This window comes from Tripterygium wilfordii, chromosome 22 (genome assembly GCF_013401445.1).
Source record: "Tripterygium wilfordii isolate XIE 37 chromosome 22, ASM1340144v1, whole genome shotgun sequence".
NCBI classification, from domain to species: Eukaryota; Viridiplantae; Streptophyta; class Magnoliopsida; order Celastrales; family Celastraceae; genus Tripterygium; species Tripterygium wilfordii.
Genome location: NC_052253.1, coordinates 13,549,808 through 13,567,441, shown reverse-complemented (window position 1 = coordinate 13,567,441; position 17,634 = coordinate 13,549,808). Strand labels below are relative to the sequence as shown.

The window sequence follows — 17,634 nt, the reverse complement described above, 5'->3', positions numbered from 1 at the left end:
TGCACTCTGAATTTAAGATTGGCTAAAAGCTTGTATTGGGCTTAAATTCAACAAGTCTGTTCAGAACTAACGAATTAACATGTTCAAGATAAATTGTACAAAAGTCCAATGCATCGCCACAATGATATTGATTTAAGTGAGAACTCATAAGTTGGACAAATTCAACGCATCATCAAAAAAGTATTGATTCAAACAAGAATCGAACTCTGGATCTCCAGTTCTGAGTACACAGGATTTGACCCAAAAAAAATTCAACCAACTAAGCTATCACCAAAGTGATTGAATTCAACATGTCTCTGTTCTCATAAAACATAAAACATTTTCAACAACGTCTAATGTCTGACAAAGTTAGCCACAACTCCACAAACTAATATTATGACAGATTCAGTTCCTCTTTTGCTTTTCAATCAACAAAACTGGAATACTCATCAAACACACTTGTTTAGATCAAAAAAATTGTTCAATAAATCCCACTTTCAGTATGCGAATTAGCACATACAGGCTCAGATTCAATTCTACCAACAACACTCATTGAGTAAAATAAAAGGCAATTTGAAGAGGATACAAGGGCGTAACAAATGCTTGGTCAATTCTTTAAATTCTGAGGGAGGCAACAGATTGCATATAATGTATTGGACACTTAAATATAACTTTTTAGGCTTTCATGGCGACCACTATCACAGCTACGCTTGAAGCTAACGACTTCTTCTGGCAAACTGGCCCACTCGTTACAACCACCAAAAGATGACGGTCATAGCAATATAAGCGCAGTAACTCCTCTTTCAGACATTGCACGTCCAAGCTCCGGGCTCCTATTTGCTTTCAGGGAATTGAGCCTCGTAGGCCTGGGGTGTCTGCATGTGCAACAGACAGTCTCAAGATGACACCAGATTTTGGAGTAAAACCATGAAAGTGAAATAAACAGTAAAAATTGTTACCATGAATGTTGCAGTAATCATCTTTCCAGCAAACCATCTTCCATGGAGAGAACGTTGTGCATTCATTGCAGATAGTGAATTATCAAATCTGACATATACAAAACCAGCAGTGTTCCTGTCTCCGCCAAAAAAAATTTCAATGAGGCATAGTTAAAAATCTCGAATGAAAAGCATTATCATATAGCAGCTACAATGCCATCATTCCAACAGCAAAATAGAAGAAGTCCTCTTCCCAAAATGTAGAAGTCAGCCGTTGTCAATAGACCATACTAAGTTTTACTAAAACACTGCACTAATCATAAATTAAAAATATCAACAGCTATAAATTAAAAACATCAATAGCTAGGGTGAGAATGCTCCAACCAGAATAATATTTCATATCTTTGTAAAGCTCATAACTCATGAGATCCATTGGCAATAGGATCTTTTGCAAGATAATTAGAAATCGAACGGTTGACAGGGTAGAAAGATTTCCCGTCTACAGTGAATCCAAATGGCACTTACTTGTCTACATATGCATGCTTCAAATGTCCAAATTTTGAACATTCTTCTTCAACATCTTCTTTGATGTCCAAATCAAAATCTGGTTCCGTCTGCATTGAAGAATATGACTTAAGCTACCAGAAACGAGGGAGAGAGGGGGAGAAACCATAATAAAAGACAATAAATGAGGTTAGGGTCAGTTGCCAACCTCTGCAGTTGGATCAAACATATTTTTCAACAAGAGACATTCACTTGGGTTGCCAATCATATCAACGGATGGCACCGTAACACTAGGAAGTTGGAGAGAGGTGCCTGGAAATCCAGTGAGAGCAGGAACAACACCCTGTATGATAGGAGTAACAAGGGGAGAAACTGCAGGGATAGGTGTTGAGGGTAGAGTAATGCCAGCGGTATTGAAAACAGGGGTAACTGGTGAACCAGTTATACTGCAAGTAAAAGAAGCAAATATCAGATTACCCAAACGAACTATTATAAAAGTTACTAGCTTGATGGAGGCAAACCTTGATGCAGTGCCAGTGCGATCTAACTTCTGCATGAGAAGTGCTCGAGAACGTGCATTCAGCGACTGAAATTTAAAGACCATTAGGTTAGCTTGGCCAGATGTTTATTAAGATTCATATTTAAACCAAAAGTTCGTCAGAAATAGAAAAACTGGTATGCCAATAGATACTTGAAAAAAAGAACTCTTAAACAATGACAAGAGCCTCTTTTTTGTTTGACTTTCACATGTTTATAATAATTTCAAGTCTTCTTTCACAGCCACATCAGTAAAAGGAGGGTTGCCACACTCAACAGATTAGACTCAAACTATTGGTCCGTATGTTTTCCAAAACCAAAAGCAGACAAGAGAAAGATTGTTTTTACTAACCAAGCCACCACCCTCATCGTCATCGAGATCACCAGCATTTGTTGCAATGTCTTGAATGCCAGGTTGATCAGTTACTGTTGACACCTAATAAAAGGAAAGTAGCATAAATAACAAAATTAGTCAACAAAATCCGATCACATCACCAACTTTATCCAACCCTCGTCCCAAATTTTTTGGGGCCGGCAAAATGAATCCATGAGACAATAAATGAGAAGTCTTTTTTGCCATACATTCCGATCATATTCACCACAAATCAATTGTCCTAATTTCACCTAACAAAATCACCTGCAATTTCAATATCACATAAACATGGAAATTGAAAATACAAGCAAATGCAGTATGAAAAAACTGATCATTGTTACAAATATGCATGCATTACCTTAATCATACGACCTGCAATCTCTACTTGTCCATTCAAATTTAGAGCACTTCTAGCGTCTTCAAGACGTGCAAACTGCAATTAAACAACTCATTCAATTATCATATGCCTTTAAGAGGAAAGTTATTAACCACTAAAAAGGCCACATGGACCAGTTGGCTACATATAAATAAAATCTCAGGCCTTGCTTCGGTACAATGAGAGTTTTTCAATGAGATTGAGGCCTAAAAGGCTTTATATGGGAAAGATATAAAGTCAGATCCAAGAATTATTATGATATTACACTTCCTTTTTTAAGATAAACACATTTACAATACCATTCTGCATTGTTCAAGATTTTTCACAATTTCGATGAGATAACAAAACTAATTACATTTTTCAGGCTAAATGCGTGTTTTGACCAAACTCACCTGAACAAATCCAAAACCCTTACAATGCCCGGTTTCATCGAGAGGCAACTGCACCAACTCCACAGTACCAAATGGCTCAAAAACCTGTATCACCAAAAAAAGGTAATCCATACGCTGATACACAAAGTCATAAATAATTAAATATAACATTTTTTTATTTCAATAGGTTGCATATACCACATACATAATATATTTGGGCAAGTATAATCCTGAATGGCACAGACATATCGACCAAAATACATTCACATACTTTTCGATAAACAAAATTTGAGTTTGAGGAGTCCTTTAAATGAAACCACAATCAAGCAAAATGCTATATGGAAGAAATGGAACAAGGTGCAGGATTCGACTCCCCCCTCCCTCAACAATTTTAACAATATAACCCCACGAATTGTCAAAAAAAAAAGAGAGAGAAACAGAAAGAGAGCATCTCCAACAAATTTCTTTAGTGTATGGTGAATTATTTAGATCTCTATCACGTTACCAACCCAATCCAAGTTTGAGATATACTGAATCATACAAATCTAAATTTTTTTTCCTGTTACATAAAATTGAAGTTTAATGGAAAATTTCAAATAATTTCTTACAAGTTATAGAAATGAAATAATTAAATGCCTAATAATAAAACATCCCAAGGGCCAATTTTGGCCCAGTGATAAGTTCTTTAACCTCAGCCTGGATGTCAAATGTTCAAACCACAAAAAACCACCTTTTCGCAATGCCATCTTAAGGATGTGTACATCTTGGCTTTCCTGGACCATAGTTGTTTTAAGGATGCATACATCTTGTCAATCCAATGTTGTTTTACTAATGAAACCATAGTTGCTAAAAACTTATGATATTGGATACAAATCATATAACTATCTACGAGAGTAGATTTACAATAATAGCCTTGTGAACCAGATTCAGATATGACAGAGTCCTATCTATTTGGGAAAAACAAACTATCAAGCTTGACATTGGACAACAAAGACACCCGAAATCTAAGAGTGACAATCAACGACGAATAATACCTGCCGAAGCTGATCTTCAGTTATGTTGGTATTCAAATTTCCAACATAGAGTCTCCTGGCCCCGCCCGAATAGGGACTGGTAAGGCCACCTGATGTTCCGGCAGTAGATGTAGTTGACTGAACAAGATTCTTTTCAGCTTCTGATGGTTTTACCATCACTGGATGGCCAAAAAGAGGTTGCCCAGAAAGTGCTATTGCCATGGGGACTGACATTGCATCATAGAACTCTATATACCTGCAAAAAGAGAAGCATTTGTTAAAGAACCAAAATAAGTAGTGAGAGAAAAAGGAAGGAAATAGTACCTATGCAAAAACAGAAATAATATTAAGAGAAATCAAGATATCATTCCAATTTATCGGATGTACCGGATGGAAAAATTACCCTATCTACATACACGGCTTGCAATGTGAACATTAATGTCACCATAACTATTGTAGTGTGCCAATATATAACTCCGTCAACATGAGCCGTGTGGTAAACATTCGAAATCCCTTAATCAAAACTCTGGTAACGATAGTTCTCAAAAGTTTTACATCTGAATTTGCTTCTGCAAATCTTACTTCCCAAAAACTCTTTCTTGCTATGAACCTAGTAAAATTTAGATGAAACTGGAAAGGTATATTAAACTTACCCAACTCCTTTTGAACGCCTAGAATTCCGATCCATTATAAGGCGTACGTCTCGCACCTGAAAAAAAAAGGGGGATGTTAGTGTTTTAGAATGATGCTATGGAGAAATATAACATGGACATTTATGTTATATGATCATAATCACAAATTGCATAAAATGATTTATAATATGAATCAATCAATCTAATGGAAAGCCAAACATCCAAAAATACGATACCTTTCCAGCCCTTGAGAAAAACTCATACACATCTCTTTCATCTGCCTTCAGAGGAATCTGTATAGAAATGGTTCACCAAGTAATATATGCAAAATGGTGTCATGAAAATAAGTACAGATAACTCAGAACTTACTTACGCCACAAGTAAAATTATTACCTGATAAGCAAACACTGTCCTTTGATCCCTTTCAGGATCAACCACAGGCTCTTCTTCCTTTTTCCGCCTGCAAGAGAATGGAAATGCAAAATAATGACCATCACAATTAGATAAAAGTACTCATGAAGAGTTTCAATTGGAAAACTGAGCCATGAGGCCAAAACATTCAACATCTTAATTTTCTGCATGGAGTGAAAGCCTGTACCCATTTAACATAGTCCTGCAGGGAAGTACACGAAGTTTAGCAAGAGAAGTGAGGGCCAACAAACACAGAGGTGAATTAAGAAATTTTTTCTTCTTAATTAATCAGAACAGACCTGGAGAACAACATGGGAACTAAGTGAAGGGAGATTGACACCTAGTCCTCACATATAAACAAACAAAAAAGGACTTGAGACTAACAAGTTATGCACTTTCCATCAATTCAAAGCATCTGATCGAATCAGTATAAAACAGAGAATGGAAAACACATCATATAAGAAAGACATGAGAATCATACGGCTCCTCTTATTTTTAATGCCAAATATAGGATTTATGAAAAGGGCACCAAGAAGGTGAAACACCTGAAGCAGATATACAACTGGAGATAAGAAAACATTAAAAAAATTTACCAACTATTTTTCTAAAAGTTGTATACCTAACAAGTAACAAGATTATCATCATCATATATTATGATGTCAAATTTGTTACAGAGAAATAAAACCAGATAGATTTTGAAGCTAGAAGTTGGACCATGGAGGCTTCTTTCATGGTACATGTGAAGGAGCACAGAGAAGCAGTTAAGTCAAGCATGTGGAAAAGCAGATTGCAAACCTTACAAAAAATAATAATAATAATGAGGCAAAAACATTCCACAATCATAAACAAAGGGACATGAATTCCAAAGATGATGATTACAGAGAATAACTCGCAAAAATTTGTCGGTTGACCATTTTTTTAGTGCTACAGATCAGTGAACCAATAGTAAACTTCACCATTGGCCTTGAATGGCACTGTGATTATCTAATACCTACTCCTCAAGATATTGAATTGAATATTTAAATATCATTTTAACAACCACTTAATAAATCCCACAAAAAGTTATGGCTAATCTTGTAGACCACTGAACATTGATTTCCCATAAGCATCAGAAGATGAAGTGCTTCTCTTAAGCAAAGCCCATCACTTTCTCACCAGCATTTCTGCAACAGAATAAATACAATAAGCACTGGTGTTTAAAGGTGGAGGATAACGGAAACTGTAACTTGACATAACCACCCTGGTCAAAACCTCCAGAAAAGTCACCCTGATCTTGCAACGCAAGCTTTTAAGTGAGTGATTCCGGAAGGTCTAGGATGAAATATTTAAAACCCATGAACTGAGTCCCTGTGCCTGGCCCAAATGCCAGAAAGACCATCTGAAGACTGCTCTAGCACATCTGCGAGTTCCCATAATCTAATATTCAATATTCAGAATTTTCAAGACTGTTAACATCACAAGTAACTAAATGAAACGCAACAGTCACAATAAGAAAATTCACGTAAATAACAGTATAATCTCATTAAGCAAGTGAGAATTATACTTGAAGAAAGAAGCGAAACGGGAAAAAGAATATCCATGGTGCAGAGAAGGTGGATTTTTCTCAACTAGGATGTATTTGCACATTGCACTACCTATAAGCTTCCATCAACTAAGATGACCGGGACATGAATGGAAAAACTAAAGGAGACCACACAGGACTACAGAAATTAAAGCAAAAGTGGACATTCCTATATCAAGCAAGTTATCAGAAAACAAAAAAATGCTCAAGTATATGTACTGTAATTCTAAAATCATGACAACCAATGTGCCAGTTTCCAGAAAAACACAACCTTAAATTTCAAATCTATCAAGCACACCAATGTTGCATGATTGTTATTCCCAGTCTATCAAGCAAATTTTTCAGCACAGAAAGATAAAAACAAGAATAGATAACACAAAATTTGTATGGCCGTTCGGATAATCCAAGCATATAGGCCACTATAACAGTCCAACACATGGACAACATGTGTTGCATCATCCTACTTGCTAGTAGAGACAATTCATTAATGGTATAGGAGATCTACGACCATCCTAAGTCAGTATAGATGATGCATCATCTATTAATAGGTTAGACAAGAGATATCCTTTGTAGAAGCCTAGATAAGAAGTATCATGTTGCGATTGACCTTAAATTTGGTTATTAGGCCTCAATGTTAGGCCTTTAGTTAGGTTACTCAAAGTCAAAAAGTCTTCCTCAATAAGTTTCCGATTAGGACACATCATCATCGTAGAATTTGAAGTTCTGTTTTACTTGGAGTTGAGAACCTATAGAGTCCATAAACTTTTTTGAGTGAAAAAGAACTTTCATTGCAGGTGCAGCTATATTACAAGGCAGAGAGCAAAAAAAAGTACGAAATGAATGTCTTGAGAACAAGAATCAAGTGTTTGGTTAATTCGAGGCATCTGTGCCTGGCTTTCTCTTTCCTTCTCCTACTTCCTTTCACTATCTACTGTTCTATTTCTTCACTGATACAGTACCTCGGGTTTCCCAGACCAAAGTCCATACAGAAGTCCATATTTTTTACCCTACCACAGTTTTCCATTAACCTGTAACTTGACAGTTTTGCTTTGAACCCTTATCCAAACTCTAAAAATCTCCCAAAAATACTCCTAGTCCTAGGACAGAAATTCCCAAATCAGTCCTACAACAATAAAGTACCCTCTGCATGGAAAAACTACCCCCACCGAAAAATCCCACGCCCCACACCATTTAAAATTACCATGGGAGTGCAGTCTCCCAACACAGGCGACGGACAGCACCAGTTGGAACCGTGGCTCAACTGTCATTTAAGCAATGCTACAAAGTATAAGAAAGGTGAAACTCTCCACACAGAGAAAATATTACAAAAGATTATGTATAGTTAGAAACAGACATTAAAAAACCTAAATTATTGCTCAGGCAGGAGTAATTGAGTATGAATTGGGGAAAACGGTGAAAAGAGTACATCCACAATGGAAAGACAGTTAGAACTTAGAACCATACCAAAGCTTCAGATAAAAACATTTCTGAACCAAACCAGCAGCGGCCAAAGAATAATTATTCTATGTGATAAAATTCCCCGTATACCTTGCTTTTACATTAGGTGATAGAATATTGTCATGACACAGGACGAAGCCATTTAGTTCATGGAACCATCAAAACGCAGTTTACAGCCAAAAACACTAAGTATGGAGGATTATCAATTGTGCACTGGGCAAACTTGGTCTGACTCAGTCCCAAATAAAAATCAGAAACACTAGGAAATTGGAAATCTTAGCATTCAAACATTTTGTAAATCAAATAAATGTAGCCATTAAAACTTTTGAAATAAGATAGCAATAGCTACAAAGATGAAATGAGGGTATTAAACATAATAGTCACCTGTTTTCTCTGTCCCGTTCCTTGAACTCCCTTTCCCTCTCTCTTTCTCTAAGCTCTTTCTCACGACTCCTTTCTCTTTCTTTTTCATCCAAATCACTTCGATGCCTTTCCGACCGGCTTCCACTTTGAAGTGATCGTTCTGTCTCCCTTTCTCTCTCCCTTTCGCTATCATGGCCACGGTCCTTCCTGTCTCGATAACGATCATGGTCACGGTCTCTGTCTCTACTCTTTCTCTCCTCCATGTCCTTATCTTTCTCCCCGTCTCTATGTTCGCGGCTACTTTTGTGTCGATCTCTCTCACCATCTCTAGATGGTGAATGGTGACGAGATGACCCTCTCTCCTTTTGCCGCACACGGTCACGAGAGTCATCTTCTGATTTCGAGCGCTTAGACCGTTGACGGTCATCATCCTTGTCATCTTTCCCATTGCTCCTATGCTTTGAACCATGACTACGATTTTTCTCTCTCTCTTCAGATTTCACAGTCTCATTACCACCATTCACAGTTTCCTTGGCTTTCTGTGCTTCCGGGTTTTCAACTGTTTTCTCTAAGTATTCATATTCATCGAAATCCATTTGGAACTCTGTTTCATAATCAAACAATACAGTTACAAGTAAATAACTAAACATGCATTAAATGTCAAAATCATATTAAAATTCAAAAACAACAAAGCGGGAAAAACTGCAAAATAGGGTATCTAAATAAACGACCAAATCCACACATTTACTATTCTACATTGTTTAGCACCAGGCATTTTCTACATTCTAAAAAAACCAGATACTTTCCATATCAATCGGCAAACTGTGAAAGCTACACATATAATTGTAGGGAAAAAATGCCGTTATTGATTGCTACGCAGTTACTCTGGAATTCAATTTTCGCCATAGTTGAGAAAAGAAGGAGCAGTCCACTACAAATAATGTTTCTTAGCCTGCATTTTATCAGTACCCAAACACACACACACAATAACAAACAGCAATTCACAAAATAACTGCTAAATAAATCATGTTTTCAATATAAAGGCTTTCCCCCAACAATATCTTCCTCAAATAAACAAAGCCCTAGGTCGAGTGAGCCACCAGAACTAAGCTATGACTGAAATTCGAAAGGTAAGAACTAAACCATACTCCCACTTCTGCCTTACCTCTCAAGTTGAAGAATATTATCAATCGCCGGGGATTTAACGAGAATCCCAAAGTGATAGCACGAGCTTGAAGGTGAGCGGGTTTGCGCCTGCAAGTTGAAAATAACGCGACTTCGCTTTTTTAGGGTGAATGAGATTAAGCTATCGCGTTAGAACGGGTAACCGGTCTATTTATTGGATCCGGTTGGAGCCCCGAATTCAGAAGAGAATTGTATTTATTAATCTATTTAAAATTTAAATATGTTGTAAATGACAAAATGAACCCTTTAACACCTCATATCGAATTGTAGTTGATACCATTTTTAACCCTTAACTAGTATTTTTTTTTGAAATATCGTTTCTCATTGGAATAAAAATTTTTGTACACATATGTCTAACTCAGCTGCTATCGAATTTTTGACGCACATATGTCTAACTCAGCTACTTGCTAATCGAGTCACCTCTCGTTATTCTTAACTATTACTCTTACAAATATAATTGTATTCACATTTCGAGTTTACTACATATTAGTAAAGTTTCATGCTTGTAAGAGTAATAGCAATGAGATTCCTCAATATCATGCTAAAAATAGCTAGGATTTCAGAAGAGATTTAATTTGTTTGATGATAAATAAAAAGAATATCAAAAATTTGAGTAGTGGAATCTGAAGCAGCGACTTTCGAAGTAACAAAAAAGCAACAAATGGAGTACGAGAGTTAAGAGTCGAAAATGGGTTTCCTCACATCTTTGGACATTTGGGTGAAAATTACAAGTTATGTGAAAGTTCCACAATTTGACAACAAATTGGTGTGATAATTAGGCCCTGTTTAATGTAAATCTATTATCAGTATTCAGACATTATGGAAACAAAAATTGAAGAGGAAACAGGGGAGTCGAGTACTATAAATATAGTGTCATTTCATTCAAACCAGAAAACAGAGGACGAAACAGAGCAGCAGAGCTTGATTTCCTTCCTTATTCCAATACATATAATCAAAGGCCATGTTTTTCTAGTCACGCAAGCCACGAAAATAGCTTGCAGGGTTGTCATCCCTGTACATGCGATAATTCCTTCCCGTAGCTTTCATGGTTTTCCTGTTCAAAGAAGACTCTGAACCAGCCAGAATAGCAACAGACGCAGCTCTCAGAAAAACAAGTCCAGCAAGAGCAGCTACCTTTTTCGCAGTATCGGAAACTTCATATGAATCTAGCTCTGAACCTCTCCTCTCAGCCTCTCACACTCTCTCTTTTCTTTCCTGTTCAGAAAAGACGGGTGTGGGATAAAGTTACGGGCTTGAGAGCCCAAAAGCAAAAGGTCTTAAATTACTAAATGGACCATAAAAGTTGGACCACTAATTAGTAATTACTCTCTGGTTTACATATCTTGGGCCCAACGTAAGCCCTCTTGATTTTTTCTTTGCGACGCTTGGCCCAGTTCTCCTAACCCGTGGGCTCGTATGCCTGAGATCAAAGGGTCTTACAAAAACTTTATTCATATGAATAACAATTTTATTTTATCACCTAAATCTATACATCTATATCTATCTATTATATACATTGTTGAAAAAGGGAACATGAGAGAAATTTAACTTCATTCTCATATTGTCACGTCAGTTCTAATTGTATGTTTACTTAAGTGCCCCGCACTCATATCCGAATTGATCTATAGAACTCTCCCTTCATTCATTCCGAGAGGCACATGACACATTTTGGTTAAACCATATGGATTTGGGAGATCCGGAGTTACATACTCATTGAAAGCAATACTTTTATGGTCAGACGTTGGATTTTGGCTCAACTCATATACACTGTTGTCAAGTGAAAAATTTGTTTACACGCGAGCTAGATGGCGTAAGTTTATGCCCTTATTGAACGTCAAAGGACAAGTGCCACGTGGCAACACCCTGCATAGATGAGAATAGGCATCAATGATGATAGCATCAATAATTGTCGTAGTGAAAGAGGACGTAGAATTTATGCGTGGGGTGTACAATTCAAAAAAGAACACATTTCTTCCATCAGCTTTTCCTCCCTCTTCATATGCTTTTCCGTCTAAGCTTTCACACAGCCAATCTTGGTCAAAAAGAATGTTCAAGACAACTTTCTATTGGAATAGTTGGATTCACAGGGACCATTTCTACAGGAAAGAAGAACAATGACCTTTTGCTGCTTTGAAGTCTAGTTCTCTGAATGGGAAACCAGAAAAAAGAATGAATCATCCTTGATTTGGTCTAAATGAAGACACCCCCTAGAAAAGGGTACTCAAATCAATAATCCAATTCATGAATGGAGACCATGTTTGGTCCACAAACAACCACAATTACACGTCTCCATCTGAGGCTGCTACCCATGTTGAATATTCAATCAAATACAACACTTCGCCGCCTCCACTTTTGTCAATCCAATCACCAATAATAAAAAGGAAATTGTAGTAACACTTGCTTCCCTTAACAAGGGAGCAAAATTTTTGGTCATTGAAAGAGTTTATCGGGTCTAATTCGATTATCGAATATTCGAACGTTCAAACTTAAGAACCTAAAATTGAAAATTATTTCAATATGCACATTCAGACAGATTTTCAATTATTCAGACAGTCAAACTACTGATGTGGCATACAAAATCAATATAAGAAATCTGCCCGAACATTTTGAGAGTTTTGTCGATGTATGCATATTGGAATAATTTTTAACTTTAGGTTTTCAAATTAGAACATGTGAATATTTGATGACAGTGTTGGAAATTGACAGTACCTTACCCCATAACTTTAAGAAGGATCTAATTTCAACTGCTGTCTTTGAATTTATGTTTGTTCCACAATAAGAAAAATGTAACATTCAAAATAGTGAACAAAACTCCAAAAATGAAGTCAAACATGTTTAATTTCTTTGTCATTGCCCTTAGCAACCAAAACAGACCAGAATGATATTATAATAAAGTTAAGGAAATTATGTACACAAGTTCTAGCTAAACTTTTCTTCCTTTACTTTTCATGGCTTCAACATGATGTTGAAACCATATTAACAAACTGAAGCTTAGTAAAAAAAAGGCCGATCGGGGGTGAATCTACAGGAACTTCAAAACGTTCCACTGAAACTAAACTAGATCTATCTAGGAATAATAAATAGAGTACAACGATCTACTTGCTGTGTACCTACACTAGTGACTGATCTTGAAACTATGTCCCATGTTAGCTAACAAGGCTGAGATTCATTGTAGACTTTGTGGTTGATGGTGTGATTATATACAAAGCGATTTACTCAAGAATAGGACCTAACCAAGCCGAAATTAACAAAAGATCTAGACTTGAAGAGGCCACGGAAAAGGAAACTGGTTGGAGATTCCTGAGAAACTGGTTTCAACTCTTCAGGGCCGCCCTTCACTTTGAGTATTGTCTGGCCGATCACTTGCCGGATGGAATCTATGGTCTTAGCATCAACAGGATGCCCTGATGCACCGCGGACGTAAAATGTGTTAACAGCTTTGCCGGCTCTGGTTGTGACTTCTGCTCTGGTGACAGTGAGACTGTTCTCTCGAAATAGGCGAGTGACATCGGATAGTAACCCGATTCTGTCAGTAGTGCACAATTCCAGCTTCAAACCCTGGAGGAAGAAAAAATAAACTTTCATTGCTAAAAACTCTTCTCAGACAATAATGAGAGCAAGATATATATAATATAGAGCACTCGCCTCAAACACTCTTCGCTCAATGGCCGCTTCAAGACATTGGATCACCCTTTGTCTCTCCGCATCTGATTTCACAGGAGATCCATCTACATGCCTGACATAGTATTCCTACAAAAAGCAACCACAAAGGAACTGTATCTGTAATCTCAATCCATTTTAGACAACAAGCAAGTGAAAAAATGTGGATAAAAGGCGAACCTGATAAGCTTCAGGCCCCTCAGCATCAATATTGGCATGAAAAACTACATACTGCATATCTGTCAAAGTGCAAACTGTGTCGAATAGAAGCTTCGGCCTATCTTTAGACCTTATAGTTATCACAGAGTAGTCTTTGTCATACAAATTAACAACATTGACATCTGGTCTAGGCTTCTCTTCCAAGACGTCGTCATCGTTGGTTCGTTCATAATCCCTGTCTGCAAACATCATCTGATGAAGCCTCCTCTCGGTGTGGGTGACGTCCTGAGAGACCACGGTCTTAGCACCCCGCGATTTGTTGCTTCCCTTGAGTACATTGCAGAGAAGTTTCTTAATTGTAGATAGCCTCTCGGGATCAGTAATAGCTGTCCCGGTCTCTTCATCGGTCACTTGCATCACAGCTGCAGCCCGGGTGTTGTGTGTCCAGACTTCAACATTCACCACATTGCATTTAAGGTGGGTAAGGACAGCACTCAATTCAGAGAGTAGTCCTGGTCTGTCACTTCCTGTTAACTCAATTGCAGTGTAGTCCACTGGTGGTGCAACCCCAACAGATCTCATGGAATAACTAAAGCAAGATTCCGGCCCCAGAGCCTGAAAATGGAACCACACAATTCATTACAAGAAAAGAGAAAGCATAAATGAAAAGATGAACCAAATCAATTATCACTCACCTTTCGAATGTAGTCGAGCATAACTTCATCAGTAATCTTGTTTCCATCTTGATCCGTAACCTTGAAAACTGACACGAACAATTATACATCAATTTTACAGTACATCAAACACATTCATGGAAAAAAGAATGAGTTAAAAGATGACTGGGAAACTGAAATCTTACCATCCATCAACCAACAACCATCAGAAGATATGTAGGCTTTGGTTATAATAAGATTAAGATCAGTAAGAACTTGCACAACTTCAAGAAGTATTCCATGTTTGTTTGCACTGTCAACCTACATCACAGATTGAGAATTACCACAAGACTGTGATAAAGTAAAACTGCGAACAATAATAGTGGGTTTACAAACACCATACCCTTACAACAGTAGCATTCTTGCAGGCATCATTATCAATCACAACCCTGACAGAAGGGAAAATGTGCAAACTCATTTAAGGACTAAAAAACCAAATTCTCTGGTTGAGTCAGAGGTTACTTTCAAAGGCAAATGAATTGAAGAAGATAAAAATTGCATACCTTGGTGGGTTCATTCTCCGGATTAGTTTCTCATACTCATCATCCATATCATGCGAAAAGCTCATGTTGACATCTGTAGAAAAGGATTTACACAGTTATAGGACATTAGTATGGAAGAAACAAGATACCCAAAATATACTCATGAGGAATATAAGGCAAAAGAAAAGCAAGTAATTAAAATTCCTCAAAAGCACTTGATGTAAACATTTCTATAGAAAGAACTATGATTTATTAGGCTAATCTGCGTTAATAAACACAAAGTTTTAGACACAGAGAGGGCAAAACGAGGTAGAGGAAGAAAGAGAAAAGGCAGAGGGCAGGTAGGGTGTGAAAATCAAGCACATTGCCAGAGAAAATAATCGGCTTGCAAAACTTTCAATTGACAACGTCTGTCTCTGGAATCAGAAAACCATGAATAACCGAAACAGAGTATCAGAAATAATCACCTTTTAACAACAAATTAGGAATAACGAACACCCAAGAAAACTGAACACATAGCCAACGGAAAACCCAAATGCCAACCCCACAAAAACCAAAGAATACAAACACTGAAAATTTGGGAAAATTTGAGAAAAACAGATAACAGGGCTAAGAAAGGAAGAAGAGTAAAATTAGCACCTACCCATAGCAGTTCTTGAAAATTTCTTGCTTTTTCTCTCAACAGAGTCTTCTATTGCTTGATATGTGTGTGTATATATAAGGGTAAATTATATACACATGCAAAGACCCAGAGTTTCTTAGCCCCTGGTTTCTCTCTCGCTCTCCTTCTCACAGAAAGGAAACACAATAGTCTAAAATAATAGTTAATTTGCCTAAAATAATAATTTTCCCATCAGCTGCACCCCGACACGATACTCCAAAAACCTTCAACTAAAAAAAAATACACACCCATATCATATCAAATCACCCTACTCTCTCTCTCTCTCTCTCTCTCTCTCTCTCTCTCTCTCTCTCTCTCTCTCTCTCTCTCTAGCATGCTCTGTTTATATCTTTCACTTTTTTCTTTTTCGAAAATATTTCTTTCTTTGTTCGTGTGGGTTCTCTTCTGACTCTGTCTCTGCGTGGTTTTCTATTTCAGTTTCTCTCTCAATCAGTTTTATTTCAGCACCTAAAGAAAAGTTTTTTGAACCAGAGGAATGGAAGACCAAATACTCCAGGCGCAATTTAGAACCGACCCCACGTTTGGTGTAACTGAAACTGAAAGGACGGTGCTAAAGTGGGGATGACACGTGTTATGAAAGTTTAGGCGGAATAGATTTGGATCTCCCAAGAGTTGTGGAGAGTGTCTTCTGATTTTGGCTACTTTGTATGTTTTTATGTATTTTCTAAAATTACAACCAAACTTATTTTCCGAATTGTTCCCCGTTTTTTGAAAAATAAAAAACATAAAACACATAGAAAACAAACATACCAAACAGACCCTCTGTTAACCTAATGTCCTAATCCAATTGTTAGCTTTTTTTGTCCTTCATTATAGACCATATCATATTAATATGTATGAAGAGATGTATATATGGAATAGATATTCATATATGTATATACGGAAAATATATATGAAGAGATGTATATATGGAATAGATGAATTGGTATGATTTATTGGGGTTCCTTTTTTTATTTTTATAAAGTTATTGGGGTTTTTCATAATTAAATTTTATATCACACTAAATACCAAGAACCCAAAGAGCAAAGATGTTACATCTCATGGAGAATTTCAATCAAACAAGCTACTTTTTTTTTTCTTTTTTTTTCTAGAGTCAAACAAGCTAGTTAATATTAAAAACAATAATAGGCTTGGTAGCTGCAGCTGTGTCATTATAATAACAATAATTTTTTTTATTTTTATTATAGTGACACAACTAGTAGCTGTTGGATTCATCTCCAATTGGGTCTTTCGAAAATTACTACAGAAAAAACAGGAGCTACATATACAATAATTATTGAGGCAATTATTAGTTAGAGGTGGCTAGCTAGTGAATTTGTTGGTTTATTATGAAACTTATGTGCAACTGAGATACCAATATTCTAGATAAATATTGGGTTAATCGAGATATGGGATAGGACGAATCTAGGGCTCTAGAATTTCTCAGAGTATGTATAGAATTTGCATCCAACGGTTTGAGAAGTGTGCCTCATCACTCTACTAGATTTTTATGTATCGTTAAATGTGAATTTTAAATTTTGACGACTTACGGAGTTCCTCTATTCATATAGGATAGTTTTTGGCCTAGTGATTGAGTTAAATTTCTTAATAGTCTATGTGGAGCGTCGAATTCAAATTCTCTAGCTATGTTATAATTTGAAAGAATTTGAGAGACGAGAAAAAACAAGTAGGGAGAAGCATATGAACAATGTGAGAAAGGTTTGAGTTCAATCCACTTCAAATATCATCCATGTTATGGGCCCAAGACCCATACGATCTTTTCCTTTAAAAGACACCTCAAATGTTTGAGATTTGACTCACACTTACACCAAACTGATGTATGACTTTTTACTGGTGTTAACATGCAAGCAAGCTAGAAGGTGGATTCATCCTTGGTGGTGTTAATAACATATAATGCTACTAACTAATGGTGGGACCTCCACACGCAGATGGGTTAGGCAAGGGTGCTGGGCCTGTGGATCAATGTTTGTGGTTAATGGTTATGTATGGTGTAAACGCACCCTCGCGTGTCTTACGGTGCGTGCCGGCCTCGTGTCCCATGCAATGCCTATTCACTCTCCATAATAACAAAGCATGCAGTAGCAGCATCACTCCTCCAATTTCTAGTTTGGACTGAAGCGCCCCATTTGTGCTTGAATTGCTCTGATTGTGTCAGTGTAGTCATTGCAAGATTCATCGTTTGCTCCACCATTTTCTGGAGACAAACAAGCATGATACGTTGATGTGGAATCCTATTA

The 17,634-nt window shown here is 37.0% G+C and overlaps 2 protein-coding genes across 6 annotated transcripts; both read right to left on the bottom strand.

The window, feature by feature from the left end:
- Positions 1-422: 422 nt before the first annotated feature.
- On the bottom strand, positions 423-9,839 carry LOC119991088 (RNA-binding protein 39-like). 5 transcript variants are annotated; one of them, XM_038837283.1, is made up of 15 exons: positions 8,538-8,678; positions 6,374-6,533; positions 5,288-6,297; positions 5,117-5,183; positions 4,960-5,016; positions 4,745-4,800; positions 4,113-4,347; positions 3,100-3,183; positions 2,690-2,764; positions 2,311-2,394; positions 1,943-2,007; positions 1,630-1,867; positions 1,443-1,531; positions 939-1,053; positions 423-854 (listed from the first exon to the last, which is right to left on the bottom strand). In XM_038837283.1, the coding sequence occupies exons 3-15, from the start codon at positions 5,323-5,325 to the stop codon at positions 813-815; spliced, it is 1,245 nt and encodes a 414-aa protein (XP_038693211.1). In that variant the 5' UTR covers positions 5,326-6,297; positions 6,374-6,533; positions 8,538-8,678; the 3' UTR covers positions 423-812. The 5 variants fall into 5 exon arrangements, with proteins under 5 accessions (XP_038693211.1, XP_038693213.1, XP_038693209.1 ...); XM_038837285.1 differs by having other exon boundaries at positions 6,386-6,533; XM_038837281.1 differs by lacking the exons at positions 5,288-6,297; positions 6,374-6,533 and adding an exon at positions 9,682-9,839 and having other exon boundaries at positions 8,538-9,120.
- Positions 9,840-12,621: 2,782 nt separating this feature from the next.
- LOC119990782 (ACT domain-containing protein ACR4-like) lies at positions 12,622-16,080 on the bottom strand. Its single transcript, XM_038836877.1, has 8 exons — positions 15,359-16,080; positions 14,737-14,809; positions 14,577-14,622; positions 14,380-14,494; positions 14,216-14,283; positions 13,542-14,135; positions 13,347-13,451; positions 12,622-13,259 (listed from the first exon to the last, which is right to left on the bottom strand). The coding sequence occupies exons 1-8, from the start codon at positions 15,360-15,362 to the stop codon at positions 12,918-12,920; spliced, it is 1,347 nt and encodes a 448-aa protein (XP_038692805.1). The 5' UTR covers positions 15,363-16,080; the 3' UTR covers positions 12,622-12,917.
- Positions 16,081-17,634: the final 1,554 nt, after the last annotated feature.

Bases quoted from the DNA above. Each gene is read 5' to 3' on its own strand.
- LOC119991088 (XM_038837281.1), bottom strand. From the start codon at position 9,112: ATGGATTTCGATGAATATGAATACTTAGAGAAAACAGTTGAAAACCCG. The intron at 2,765-3,099 runs GTGAGTTTGGTC...GTTTAATTGCAG, and splicing joins AGGGTTTTGGATTTGTTCAG to TTTGCACGTCTTGAAGACGC. The intron at 2,008-2,310 runs GTTAGTAAAAAC...TTTAAATTTCAG, and splicing joins ACGATGAGGGTGGTGGCTTG to TCGCTGAATGCACGTTCTCG.
- LOC119990782 (XM_038836877.1), bottom strand. The intron at 14,623-14,736 runs GTATGCAATTTT...CCCTTCTGTCAG, and splicing joins CGGAGAATGAACCCACCAAG to GGTTGTGATTGATAATGATG. The intron at 13,452-13,541 runs GTTCGCCTTTTA...TGCTTTTTGTAG, and splicing joins AGGGGCCTGAAGCTTATCAG to GAATACTATGTCAGGCATGT.